The 14930-nt window shown below is 46.5% G+C and overlaps 1 protein-coding gene across 1 annotated transcript in view; it reads right to left on the bottom strand.

Moving 5' to 3' along the window:
* The window catches only part of PDZRN3 (PDZ domain containing ring finger 3), a 266468-nt gene extending 252587 nt beyond the window's left edge, over window positions 1-13881 (bottom strand). The window contains exon 1 of the mRNA XM_012652864.1: window positions 13050-13881. Coding sequence (XP_012508318.1) covers window positions 13050-13772 — 723 coding nt within the window. The 5' untranslated portion in view covers window positions 13773-13881. The remainder of the gene's footprint in view (window positions 1-13049) is intronic.
* Between the last annotated feature and the right edge of the window lie 1049 nt (window positions 13882-14930).

The raw sequence follows: 14930 nt of genomic DNA, 5'->3' as shown, positions 1-14930 counted from the left end.
TTTCTACCTGCAGTGCCCCCTGGGTTTTCTAGAGCATTGCTTCATTTACTGCGATAGTTAATGTGTGGCTCTGGTTCCATATTTCCTCAGGAGAACTGTGCCCACGAGAGCCAAAAAGAAATAATTAAAGACCAATGGGCTTTACTGTGTAGGATTATTTCCATGTTCAAAGTGGTTAGTAACCACAGCTCTTTCTCATGACTAGTTAGTATAAAGTTGAATTAAAAATATTTGCAAAAATCTAACGTAAGCCTAAACATCAATTACAAAGACCCTGTTAAAAACAAAGATGACAATTTATCATTACAAAAAGACATTCAGTTTCTGATGAAAGAACTGGGTTTCCTATAAGAACAACATAGCATTTATTTTCTAAGGGTGACTAAGTCAATAAATAAAATATATAACTTTAATGTAAAAGAGAAGCTAGTCTCTATCAAGATACTGTACCCAGGAGACCAAAACACAGCAGAGCCTCTCTAATGACAGACTATTTTATCGGTTTTTAAAAATTTTTCCAAGAAACAGCGCCAGCACCCAAAGCATCTATCAATGCTATCAAGTTTTACATAATTAATTTGAGTTGCAACAAGTTAGCAAGCAATTAACTTTCACTGTGTTAACAATAAAAATTCAGAATCTACCTAATAGTTTTGAGATGTAAACATGAGGATTCTCAAACTGAACCAGTTTCTATCTTTCTGCTTTGGACACTGAAAATCTTAGTAAATCCTTTTCTTGCTTTGTTATCTTAGAGGGGTGAAACAGTTAGAAATACATGGGAATTAGGGCAAGTTATCTTACATATCTTACATGCCTGGCTTTCATAACTAATCAAATGATAGAAACTGCACAGTTACACAGTAATCCAAGGCAGATGGCTTTAGTTTGACAATCTCAAATGATGCACAAAGAAAACTGCACAATCACATGAATAAAAAGATTAGTTTTAAATCTACTGTGTGATAACCATTTATTCACAGAAAGAAAGAAAAAAAAATCTTATTACACTGCATTAACAATAATAATAGCTAACATTTTTTTTTGGCTGCTTACTAGGTGCCAGAAACTACATTGAGCATTTAAGTACTTGATTTCATTTACTAATCCAACCAGTCTTATAAATCGGCACAAATACCATCCTCACGATACAGGTGGGAAGACCAAAGGAGAATGATTAAGAAGGTTGCTCCATGGCAAAGAGCCAGTCAAAAGTTGAGCTGGGATTCAAGTTTATCTTCTCCAATGCTAGACCTTAATTAGCCTTCTATAGTGTAGAATATAGAAAATCATTCCATGTAGACTAGCAAATCTTAGGTCTTGTCCAAGATGGTTTAATTGTTGAAGTGCCAAAAAGGAACTCATTAAAGGAGGGCTTAACCAGGAAACCAATGTCAGAACAAAATTCCCAAATGTTTACTGAACTATTTATCTCCAAAAGAACCGATCCAAGATGCCCAAAGACATCTAAGTCCAGCCCTGGCCTCAAAGATCTCTCTCAAGGGACAAGTAAGACAATGCCTGAAACACAACATTCCTCAGCCAAATAGCTTTCAAAGAATGTTTTCCAACAACCAAGTTGACCTATGCTTCCTTGCCAGATGCAATCGCTGGGGAGAAAGAAGGGTGTTCTTATTTTCTGCAAGTATTCTGACCCAGTCTGCTGTCCAGGAGGGTTAGACATTGGCTTTGGGTGGCACTGCCTATTTTAGGACTGATTTACAGTGTAAACCAACATGTGGAAGATTCAACGCAGGCTGTTAAGAGGGATAAAATAAAAGTTCACTCTGGGCTGAATTACTTTCATTTCTCCAACTAATTACCAAAGGTCATTTTCTAGTCTCTGATACCCCAAGCTTGATTCTGGTTTTTCCTTTCCACTCCCCTCCTCCTCTCAAACAACTTTAACTATTTTAATTTCTAATTTTTCAAGATAAATATTAATAGAAATTTTCAACGTTAGTCTTCATGTAACACATTTTACGCATTAACATTAATCTCTGCTTAATCATTTAACCTGTTCCTGGGCTCGAAATGCTTCAGGACAGAGGGTGTTTAAATGATTCTCATTCAATTATATCCCACCAATTGAAGAGAGGTATGAATGGGATAAGGGCAAAGGCTCTCATCAGCGCAGCTTTCCTGACCGTTTGCATTGGGTTAAACAGTAGAATCTTTCATTTATAGGAAAATTTAACCAATATTGGTCTGTATCTAATGCTTTGCAGTTTTCTCAATGGCCTGATGTAGTAAAACAAAGAAGGGAAAGGGCTTTACCTCGTATAAACTAACCGAAACATCTGCCTTCCGAAGCAGGCACTGTATCAATGCTCTCAATCTGGAGAAACTGAGGCTCAGAAAAAATCATACACTTGCTTAAGATCACACAGTGGTGAAGTGGGAGGGTCGGGATTGGAATCCAGGTCCACATGACCCCAATGCCCATGCTCTTTGTACTGTGGGGGTAAATGTGTGCACCCTATCCTAAATCCCTCTGCCTCCAAAGACTGAGCTCAGTGTGAAGGATTAGACAGCTAATTCGTTTTATAATTAGAGTTTTAAGTAAGCCTTCTTTGGACTATGCAAAAATAATTGCAAAGATTAAGAGTGTCTCTCATACCCCAAAAGTATCGTAAGAATGTTACGGCCCTGACAGGTACAGTGTAATGTATAAGGTCTTGGACTTCAGAATCAGAACCTAAGATCAGTTTCCTCACCATAGAACGGGGATAATAATAGTTTCTTCCATGGGTTACTAGGATGCATGACTGAGATAGATAATACCCACAAAGTGTCTCAGTATAGTGCCTGGCCAATAGTAAGTCCTCAGAATACAAGTCACAGTGCTGAAAGGGTCATCTGCAAAGCTCAGTGTTGAGGCCAGGATGCTCTTTTACCACATAAATTATTCTTTTACAAAATCCAAGCAATGGAGAATGCCTAATCCTAGTTTAACTTTGTCAATCTAAAGCGAGTTTAGGAGAGCAGGGGCCTGAAGTTAAGTCAATAAAGATCGTGATATATTCCTTACTACATCTCTCTTTTTCCACGACTGGAAAAAGTGTGGCACGTTCTAGGGGACCACTGGAGTAAGGACCAAGTGGACAGCTTTTATTCTGGAGGCCAAGAGAGGGAGACACGAGGAGCAAGTCAAAGGAGCAGCTCAGCCTGGACTTTCAGTGGAGCTTGAGTAAGACGGGCAGATGACACAGACCAAGCAGGCTGTGGACGATGGGAGGGGAAATCAGATGCATGGCATGGCCAGGCCTATAGGAAACACGCTGGCTCTAAACAGGACAGGAGAACATCAAGTCCAAGGAACTGTGGACTTGATAGGAACAGTGGAGGCAGAAGAGAGCTGGGGAGTTAGGAAGCAGAGGGGACTTGGGGACTGCTAGACACTACAGACTGCTCCAAGTTCTACCTCATCAGTGGGGCTTGGTGGTTTGGGAGGAAAAGGTGAAGAGTAGAGGAAAAACAACAACAACAAATGGAAGCGAGGTGGCACCTCCTTGTCAACTTTTCATAGAGCTATTCCCTGTTTCTAAAACTCTTCCCAGATGGCAAGTGTCTCTTCCCTTCAGTAGCCAGGACTCAGGAGACTGGGAATCTCTCACCAAGAGCCGGGAGAGGGAAGTGGAAAAGATCAACTCCCCTCATATTCTGGAGTCCAGTGACATCACTATTGCCTTGGGGCTGGGCAGGGAACTGTAGCAGGTCCTCAGCCACCCAGCCCCTACCCAGAACCCAATCCGAGAGGGTAGCTTGAGCCCCTAATGCAATGTAGGATCTCCCTGGGAGAAGCTTAGGTCATTAGGATTGAGAATGGGCACAAGTATATTAACCTTGGAGAAAGGTTAATACATCCCTAAGTGAGTGTCAAGAAGACCTAAACAACATGAACCATCCAAAGCACCAAAGCCAATAAGTCAGAAGCAGAAATGCAAGCTCACTTCTCAAGAACACAGTTGATTTTGCTTAAAATAAGCTTTGCTATCATATTTGAACATATAATTACTGGATCAATGTTAAAATTACCTCAATCATCATCTGCTCAGCTTTCAACCTGAGGTAAGAATTTTAAGTCTAACTGGGTACAAATTGGGGTGAGGAGGGGAGTCACAGTGAAAAATCAAAAACTAAATGTACTTTGAATGTCAAAAAGACATCTCTTGGGGGCTTTTTTTTTAAGCATCCCAGAATGTGAACCATCTTCTATGGGCAAAGTCTCTCTTCTTTTCGAGTATTACTCTGTGGTCATTCTTCTCCAAACATTCCGGCCTCAGAAGCTTAGATGTGAGTCATCTCCTAGTCAGTGTGGTGGTTGGTTTCCAGGGTCCATCCATGCCACTGTCAATGTAGACTCTTTTTAAAAACTCCTTTCTGCCTAAGGACCAGTGTCCCCCAATTATTGCTGCTGTGGGATGCACTGCAGAGAACTGGCTACACTGGAAAGCTGCCCAGCAGGTTTTGAGGAACGTAACTGACAGACCGCTAGTGTGTGTCTGGGGTGGCAATGACTTCTTAGTCTCTGCGAAGCTCACAGAGACTCACACAGCTGGGAAACAGCTCTGACTATTGACTAGTGACACCAAAGTGCTGCATATTTGGCTGTCTCCAGGAAAAAATGCACAAGGGCAGGGCTTGCAGGGACCAGGAGGCAGAGCTGGCTGCCAGAAACTCCGTGCTGAAGAACTGAGGATGTCTTCACTGCCCACATTCGGCTGCTTTTGTCCTTTTTGTAGTTCAAACTTTGTGATTTTTAATGGTGAAGCAGTCTGGACCAACCCCTCCCTGTAATTCACAGCCCAGTCCTTAAGAAGGGATTCTTGGAGGAAGAACAGGAGGAAACTGTTGAAAAGCCTAACAGTGAAAATAGACATAGGATGAGGCTTGAAATTAAGGTGAAATTGGATGAGACAGTCAGCAGAAGTATTAGAAGGATGTATCTGCCCCCCAAACAGGTGTAGAGGAAGAAAAGAGACAAAGTGCTTGGGGAAAGAAAAGGCTTCGGGCTGGTAATGAATGTGTAAATTTACAAAACTCAAATCACCCTGTCTTAGAAGGTAGAAAGGAACAAAAAGAGCATTTCCAGAATCCTAATATCTTAGAAAAGTATATCTACATCCATAAGCCAAGCAAGATATTTTTGAAAATTATGTAAGGAGAAGTAAAAATTTTTCAGCACTTCCCTAGTCCAAAAATAAATTAGTTTGCTACTATAGTTAAATAACCCGAGAAATCCCTAAATGGCCAATTTTCTATTTCTATGAGTTTAATTTTAAATTTGTATCTCTAATTTTTGTCTTTGACTCATCTGCTTTTCTGGTGAACAACCACAAGCAATGCTTCACCAAAACCCAAAAAGGACAACAGCAACAAACCTTATTGAAGGTGTTATGGCACCTTGACATTTCTACTTGACAGACTAAAGTGTATGCTATGGTCTGAAAGTTTGTGTTCCCTTCCCCCTGCGAAAATTCATATGTTGAAATCCTCACCCTCAAGGTGATAGTATTAGCAGGTGAGAGCTTTGGGATGCGATTAGGGATTAAGGCCCTTATGAAAGAGGCCTGAGAGAGCCCCCTGGCCCTTTCCCCATGTGAGGACACAAAAGACAGCCAGCCAGCTACGGAGCAGAAAGTGGGCCCTCACTGAATCTGCCAGCACCTTGATCTTGGGCTTTCCAGCCTCCAAAACCATGAGAAACAAATTTCTATTGCTTATAAGCTACTCGGTTTCTGGTCTTTTGTTATAGCAGCCCAAATGGACTCAGACACAGTGGTTTGAGCCTGAAGCATTTTCTTCCCCAAATTAGAAAGAAAGTAAAGGCTACTCAGCTATGAAACCAAACCTTCTTGCTCACAGGAAGGTAGCAGCCTTGCCTGGCCAACCTCTCCTTAGCTTTGTTAATTTGGGTGGGACAAATATAAATGCACATACAAACTAACCCTATAACCACCATGCCATTCACAAGCCTTAACCTCCTCCTTGACATCTCAGCCCAGAGTTGCCACCCAGAGGCAGTGACGCTGACATGACTGTCCCTGTTTCACACGTTATTTCACCGCAGAAAAGAGGGTAGAGATCCAGAGAACAGGTCCCTCAGGGGCAACACTGGGTCACAATGAAACTGAATCTTTGTGTAAATGTCTCTTCCCTTCTTCTCTACAACAACCACTTCAAATTTCTCATGGTTCTTCAGCAATTTATTGGAAAAAGTGCTAAAACCCTACCGGTGTCAGGCACTTAGCAGATGCTCAATAAATGCTTGTTAAGACATACATGCCCTTTATGTACCATCATCCCATTTTAGAGATGAGGCAATCAAGTCTTAGAGGAGGTTGGAAGATCCTCCCAAAGTACCTCAACAACAGGGCAAAGGGAGCACGTGAACCCCAATACCGCCGATTCCAGGGTGTGGATACTAACTCACTCAATACACTCATTCCATTCAGGACACCCAGGAGCCTGCCTGTTGACCCAAGGCCTGCATCCAACACGGACCACAACCTGATCCAAACGCAGCAACGACATGGGGCACCCGCAAACAGCTTTTAGCAAAATTCTAGGGGTGACTTCTCTGCCCAAGACTCATCTCTGCACACACAATGCTGACTGCCAGGGACAAGGCTCGAACTCTCCCGCTTCCCGGGGCTGGAGTTGCTGCAGGGCCTGCTCACACAGAGGTCACGCAGGTCTCTGCCCTCTAAGTTCCCTGTCAATATGTGGATGGAATGGGTGAGAAAGATGGCCACTCAGCTCCATCTGTCAGTTATTTTCTTTATAAGAGTAATCATTTTATTACGCCGCTTCCCCTTTTATTGGAACGAGCTTATTAGGACACCATTAGTCAAGGGGGAACAGAGGCCAAACCATGGCTAAAAAGCTTGGATGAGCAAAGAGTAGTAAGACTTGTGTTGTGTCTTCAAAGGGACGAGGGGGTTTCTGATTGATCCCACAGGTTAAAGCTCCTCACTTTTACCTCTGTATCCAATGGTGCCTACTACGGGGCCAGGCACTCGGGCTAGAAGAAGGTGGGGAACTAAACCACAAGAACGTATGTGGAAGGATTTCACTTTGTTCCTACTGTTAACCACTCTTAAAATTACTAGGGTAAAAAGTAAAGAGATAGCCACTAGCCATCCAGGACACCACGTCTTTATTTCCTTCTTATTTATTTTGCCCAAATCTCTTTCATAGACAGGATCTGTTTTGTTTTAGATGCCACGTGTGCTACACTGGACCGATGAAAATGGGACTATGGCACAGGATGGACACATTTCATGGGCCAGAAGCCAACAGGCAAACTAAAACCAGCCCAAGGAGGACGGAGGACACTGGGCAAGTTATTTAACCTTCCGAGCTTCTGTTTTTTTTCACCTGTAATATGGAGGAAAAGTGTGGTGGGTAGGAGTACCTACCTCACAGGGTCTTTCTGAGGATGAAATAAAATAATGCATCTACACCTCCAGTCCACGTAGTGCCTGGCATATATAAAAATAGTCCCTGGGAAGTCTGTAGGAGACTTCAGAGGGGTGCACTGCCTCAAGAAAAAAATGCCTTTCTTATTTTGGTAACAGCTTGGAGTCAGGTAGCTCTGTGTTAAAATCTCAGCTCTACACTTAGAATCTAACTTCTGGCCTTAATCTAGCTGTTTTATAATGTTTTAGAATCTGCTCCTCCCACCAAAAATAAAAAGAGGACTACCTAGTGAAGAAGATGGAGAAGCTAAATGCGCATACAGACATACAGCACCCTAAGTGGATGGCACCCAGTGGAACTCAATGAGTATCATCTCCTTCCCTTTTAAGCTCTTTGGTCTACAGTCCAAGGCATAATTGCCTTATAAATAGATTCTTACTCATCAAATATTTTTACAGAGAGGCAAGCACCATTTCTGAACACAGAAAGAACCACTTACAGCTAAATCTCAACAGAATAGCCAGTTCAAATTGCCCAGTTATGCTCATTTAATCTAGTATAGCTGGGTAACATATTTGTAAACCAAATCCTAATTTTCTTTATAAATCACTGAAATGAAATAGAAGTGACAGGCCACAATTCTTTTAGCTGAAGTAGGCTGTTTTGTTAGAGATGCTGTGGAATGGTTCTTTGCTGAACCTTTTCAGAAACAAAATATACAGAATGGTGAACATTCTAATAGATACATTCCAAAGTGTTTAGACATCTGGAACACCTTTTGATACAATTGTCTATTAGATTCACTTATCTCCAGTTCTGAAATGGACAAAATTGTTTCTGGGATTTAGGGCTTTATATACAACTTGATCTGGGTGGATCTAGCAGAACAAAAATAACGCCTCCCCAAAATCTGGAAACAATTTTGTTAACTGGGGCATCACAGAAAAACTGATTCTTTTTTTAACACAAGCCCACTCTTGGTTAACAACCTGAAAAGTTTTGATGGCTGACAAGACAGCCCTTCCGATCTTGAATTCATTCACTGAACAAATACATATTGAGAACTTGAAGCGCACGTGGCAATGGATTTAGTGCCAGCGACACAGCCCTGAACAAGACAGACTCTTCCAATTATGCAGTTACAGCTGTGATAAATGCCATGAAGGAGGGGCACCAAAGTGAGAGTTTCAGGCACCAGATGTGGTCTGTTGAGGTCAGAGACGCCTGGCTTCCTGGAGGTAGTGATGCTTGGACTGAGGTGGGAAGAAGAGAAAGAAAGATCACCCAGTGATGAGCAAACCCTAAGTGCTGACAGAAAGGTCAAGAATAGGAGGGGAGAGGTGGAAAACTTGCAGGTTACTCAATGAATACTTGGAAAGATTGTTCCAGGTGGAGAAAGGAGCGAGTGCAAAGGCCCAGAGGCAGGAAGGAGCTCAGGGGCATATACATGAAACACTCGGAGACCAGTGAAGCTGGGAGAAGAGAGTGAAGGGGAGAAGAATCCAGGAAGGTGGAGGCCGGCAGAATCCAGAAGACGCCAGACCTTATGGCCACCCAAGAGGAAAGGGGAGGAATAGAAGGGTTATGAAGGGAGAGTGATAACAGATTTACATTTCTAAGAGATCATTGCTGGTGCTAGGTAAAGAACAAACTGAACAGGGGCAAGAAGATGTGTAGAGGAAGCAGTTGTAGTCCAGGCAAGAGGTGAGAGTGTCTGAGAGAAAGGCCAATTTTGCCCCCAGGGGACATTTGGCAATGTCTGGAGATATCTGTGATTGGGGCGTGCTACCACCATCTAGTAGGTAGAGGCCAGGGATGTTGCTAAACATCCTACAGTGCACAGGACGGTACCCGCCCCCCACCACACACACAACCAAGAACTATCCGGTCCAAAATGTGAACAGTGCTGAGGTTGAGAAACCCCAGTTTAGACCAAGGTGATCATGGGAATGAGCTGGAGAGCAGGGAATAGATCCAAGATGTACTGAGGAGGTGAAATCCGCAGGCTTCAATGACAGAGTGGATGTGGGGGTCAAAGAGCTGAAGGTGACCAGTATGAATCTCAATTTTCTCAGTAATTCCACGAAAGTTACGTCTAGAATTTTTCCTTTCCCAGAAAGCAAAAAAGATATTTGCTCTGGAATGCGTTTGTTCTCAGAATCAGTGGGTAAGTCAGGGTGGGAAAATGAGGCTGGGCGCAAAACTCTTTCACTTACTCAAGCGTAGCATCAACATCTATTGCAGACCAGATGCGGCCGGTCTCAGCGAGGTCAGAGATGCCTTTCCAGGTTATGGTTACCTGTCGTTCAACTTGCTAGGCAGTCTGGTTTTTAAACCACATCTTGGTCTTAAAACGTTTAGGAAGAGGTGTTTAGACAATGATCAGTAAAATCGTAACTGTGTGGAGAAGATCAATCCATCTCTGGTCTGTGTCTGTACTCGAGCCTAAACTCTTCATCTAGCTCGGTAGCCACTTAAACGACCAGCATCACCTGGGAGTTCATTAGAAATGCACAATCTCAGGCCCCCGGCCAGCCCTAACGGGTCAGAATCTCCAGCGGAGAGACTCGGGAATCTTGTATTTGAACAAGCTCTCCGTGACTGCACTCATGCTAGGGTCTGAGAATCCCTGGTCCAGCTCACGTTATAGAACAGAAGAAAGAACGTCTGTGCAAGCGCGGCACTTACCAACCCTAAGTGCTCAGCAGGTGTCAAAAACCTGAAACCTAAGATAATTTAAAGAATGCCACATCACTTACGGAACAAGTTCTAGGCTGTGGAAGAGCTGCTATTAAAAATCTTCGGAGTGTTTCTTATCTACTTCGACTTATAACAGAGAAGCCAACATTAGGACTTATAAAAAAAAAATAAAAGAGTCGTACATGAGAGTTTCCAGGCAATATAAATCCTTCTGCCTTTGGGGAGAGAATAAACAGTACCCAGCAGGAGCAGAGAGTCGGCCCAATGAAATAAACAAGTTCTTAAACGGCTTCCAGTGGGAGGGGTTTTTACTGCTGATGAAGGAACAGCAAAAAGCTTTCAGCAAGGTCCACTGAGGGTTAACTTCGGGGCAAGAAGAACAAGCTTTCCTAGGGCCTCAGCTGAGGCCCTCCAGGGTGTGAGGCCAGAGGGGTGGGGAACCTGCAGCTTTGAGGCCACGTGTGGCCTTTTGACTGAATCCAAATTGTGAAGTTTGGGTTCGGTTGAGAGGCTGCACTTAGGGATCTGGAGGGCAGCGAGTGGCCTTCAGGCCGCAGGTTCCCCATCCCGAGAAGTCCCAAGCAGGGTTCCAACTCCAGAACAAAACTTGTCCCCAAGCTTAATATCTTTGCTTATCCTACCCGACAACCCAACAGAGTCTCAAAAACATCCACAGTTTTGATTCGAGTATCATATTTTTGATTCTAAGAAAGAGTTTACCCAAACACTCCAGAAAGAAAACAGAAAGGCAAGAAGAAATAATAAACTAGCTCAACAATGAATGATGTATAAACTCTGGGGGAGTGAATGGCTTATTTATAAACAAGCGTCACTTAAAACGATGCAGGAAGTCCAGATGACAGCATAAACAGGAGAAACTTGGGAACTCCTTCACCCCAAACCTGGCGCCTGACTGAAGACCAAGCTTTGCCCTCTGTTTTGGTGACTCGCAGTCTCACACCAGTCTTTTGTGCGCCTGTGCGGTCCTGGGTGAGCCGGGGAGCTGTAAATATTTGCCCTTCGCCCAGAGCTAGCCAGCTGCTGAGGCTGCAGCCGACAGACAGGCCAGGGGCCAGGAACGGGGCGGCGGGTCGGAAAACTTGCAGGCCTGGTGTGCACGTATGGAAGGGGGGCTGGGAGAGGGCAGGGGGAGGCAAAGCAGACACAGGCCCCTGGTGGCCTCTCGGGCAAATATTTTCCCCTCTCTGCCACACCATCTGGAGCAGGCAACCCGAGTGGCAACAGCAGGGCCATGCCCCTCCCCAGGAAGCACCCAGCTGTTGAAAATGTGGCTTTTTCAATCAGGGAATCTAGTGGTTCTCAACCTGGTGATTTCCCTCCCTCCCCAGAGGACACTTGACAATATCTGGAGACATTTTTGATTGTCACGATTTGGGAGGCAAGTCTATTGGCATCCAGTGGGTGGAGGCCAAGAATACTGCTAAGCATCCTATGATGCACAGGACAGCCCCATGGCAGAGTTATCAGGCCAAAAATGCCAATATGCCCCAAGATTGAGAACTATGAGATAGAACCTGAATCCAGCTCTGTCCCCTGAGTCACTGTTTGATTTTGGGCAAGTTATATAACCTCTCTGAATCTGTTTCCTCGTCTCGAAGGATAAAATAGATAATGCATGTAAAGTGCTTCCCACAGTTGCTGGCACATAATAAACACTAAATAAATGGTACTCGTGGTTATGCTGAGAGGCAACGGACAGTGGTAAGGAGCTGGGGCTGAAGAGATGGGCACACAAGGGTTCAAACCCCAGCTCTGTACCTAAAAGCTGTAGCCTAGGCACAAGACTGCCCCTCAATGAGCCTCAGTTTCTTCATCTACAAAATGGGAAGCCTCACACCTACCTTTCTTGATTAAAAAGGAAATGACTGGCAAGAGCTTAGCACAGGGCCTGGAGCAAAGAAAGCCCTCACTAGTGGTGGCTGTCACAAGTACACCAGCTACCAGGACCAGGGGAGGGCTCAGAGGGAGACGTTAAAAATAATTGTAGGTAATACTTGTCAAGCATTACGCTCTGCCTGGCACAGTGCCAGGTCCCTTTCACGCATTATCTCCCTGAAGGCTGACAACACCTTTCACTGAAGCGCCGGGAGGTTAAGCCACAAGTTCACCTAGCTGGTTAACAAAAAGCCCAGATTTGAAAACAGCTGTAACTCCAGAGGACTCTCGCTTAATATTACTTTATACTTGCTGGGGGCAGGGTGGTCCTTTAATTCTTTCTGAAATCCCCCAATGATAGCTCAGAGGGTGCCTGGCTGTGTTTCACTCTGTGTCACGTCTCTAGGGACCACAGTTTCCAACTTTAGAGAGGTTAAGCAGTTTGCTCAAGGTCAGCCAGCTAGTTGGCAGCAAAGTGCAAGTTTGAATCCAGCTTTTACTCCAGAGGCCTCTCTTCTGGCATCCTTCTTAACTTACTCTATAGCTGTCGGTTCCCTTTATTTTCTCTGGAATCCTTGAGGGTGCATGGATACAATTCGCCCAACGTGTCCATATTTCCTCCTGTGTGTCACGTCTATAGGTTTCCAACCTTAACTGAGGGTAAGCAACTTCCCCAAGATCACCCAGCTGGTCTTGGCAGCGAGACCTTTGAACACAGTTCTGACTCTGGAGCTGCATTTTTCATTCTTACCCTACACTTGGTTGTGGATTCCTTTCGTCTTTCTAGAACCCCTGAAGCTGCTGTAGCTATACTTCACCCCATACACCTAGCCTATATGGACCACAGTTTCCAAGCTTAGACAGGTTCAGTGACCTGCACATAGCGATACAGCTGGCAAGCAGTGGAAGAAGAGGGAAGCAGGGATGCTGCCGGGAAGCCCTTGATAGCCTTGTACCCAAAGGGACGGGGCAGGGCCTGGGTCCCCGGGGGGCCCGGCAGGGGGTCGGGGCGGTCGGTGGGCGCTTACCTTGCCGCCGGGCGGCGCGGCCATGCAGCGGCTGAGCGAGTCAAGGCGCGCGCTGTACTCGGTGAACTTCTTCTGGTAGCGCAGCGCGGTCATCTGCAGCTCGAGCTGCGCGGCGGCCAGCTGAGCCACCAGCGATTTCTCTCGCTTGCCCGCGCGCAGGGCCTCCTTCTTGAGCGCCTTGTGCAGCGCGCCCAAGCGAGCCTGCAGCGCTCCGTTGTGCGCCCGCAGCGCCCGTGCGCAGCAGTGGCCACCCGCGCGCTGCTCGCCGTGCGTCAGGGGCAGCCCGCAGCCCTCCTGGCAGCGGCCCACTGGCCGCGCGTCGCACGCGTCGCGCATGTGCGCCTCCACGTCGCGCCGCAGCAGCACCTGGCCGCAGCCCGCGTGGCGGCAGCGCGCGGGCGCGAAGTCGCAACGCTCGAGGTGCTCTGGCAGCTGCTGCAGCTTGACCACCCGGCCGCAGCCGCGCGCCGCGTGCGCACACTTGATGTCCAGCTTGAGGATGAGGCGCTTGAGCGGCAGGACGTGGTTGAGCTCCTTGGCCGACAGGCGACCGCGGCAGCGCGCCGGGCAGCTGCCCTCCTGCACCACCCAGGGCAGCACGCAGCCGGCGCAGAAGACGTGGCCGCACGGCGTGGTCAGCGGGTCCTCCAGGACCTTGTGGCAGAGCGCGCACTTCAGGTCCGGGTCCACGTCGCCGTCGAAGCGGTCCAGCTCGAAGCCCATGGTGGCGGCCGGGCCCCGGGGTCGCCGCCAGGCGGCCGGCCGCCCCCTCCCTCCCTGCGAGGCGGCCCAGACACGCCGGCTGCGGCGCCCGCTCGCTTGCTCGCTCTCCCCGGACTGAGCCTAATTGCTCCAGACTTCCTCGGAAAATGCCCGAGGAACAGGACTCCTCCGGCCGTATTTGCGGGAGCGCAAGCGCACACACATCTTGCCTCCCGCCGGCCGCTCTGCAAAAGGGAGGAGGCTGAGAGTCAGAAGAGCATGGGAAGACTCTGGGGCTCGCCAGACAGGACTGGCCAGCCCAGGACGCCAGCCTGTACCTTCTCGGGGGACCCTCCTCTGCTCTCTCACAGTTTTCGCTATAAGAGAAAAAACGCCTGCCGAGAAAAGCTCTTTAAGTTTGGAGCTGAGGCTGCTGCTTTCGCCCAGACGAGTTCTTCTGGAACCCCTTCCGGAACGCATTCAGATTTTTGACTACGCTCTCTCTCCCCCTTCCTCTTACGGGTGATTGCAGAGGGCGAAAAATATTTTGGAGCCCGCTAACTCAGCACTTACGGTCTTTATTTATTTATTTGATTCCAGGGAAAGTTACAGAGCCTGCAGGACAGTCCTGCTGCAACTTCAGTTCCGACCAGAGGTTCTGCGAACCCCAGGGTTTGGCAGGCGAAGGTTTCCAGGACCGGAGGACGAATCCATGGGGGCGAACATTCGGGGACAAGAGCTGCCAGCCAGCTGTCCGGGTGGGAGAGGCCGGCGTGCTGGATCCGTCCACTTCACCTAACACCTCTGAAGTGTCTGTACTACAGAGTGGCATGCGTTGTCCTCAGCGCTTCTAAATCGGTCCCTTTAAAAATCAGCAGCACAATGTCATGAGAGAGTATTAGTTCCATTTGAAAATTATCCGACCCTCCCCCACCCCATAACAAAAGAAGTAACGCTTGCCTTGCCTTAAAATAGGAATTGCAGAAGTTAGAACTTGGAGAAATCCCTCTTCGCCCCTTGAGATCTGCGTTCCTTCAGATTTGTTTTGCTTATGTGTGCACTTTGTTATATTTCCATTTTCCCATTGGGGAAACTCAGGCTGAGAGAAGGCAAAAAATTGTCCTATAGGGTCTTGTAGGTCAGTGTTTCTCAAATGTTAATGCGGTCGTGAATTCTGAT

Source organism: Propithecus coquereli, unplaced genomic scaffold (assembly GCF_000956105.1).
Source record: "Propithecus coquereli isolate 6110/MARCELLA unplaced genomic scaffold, Pcoq_1.0 Scaffold400, whole genome shotgun sequence".
Lineage (NCBI taxonomy): Eukaryota > Metazoa > Chordata > Mammalia > Primates > Indriidae > Propithecus > Propithecus coquereli.
This window is presented reverse-complemented; position numbering and strand designations above follow the sequence as displayed.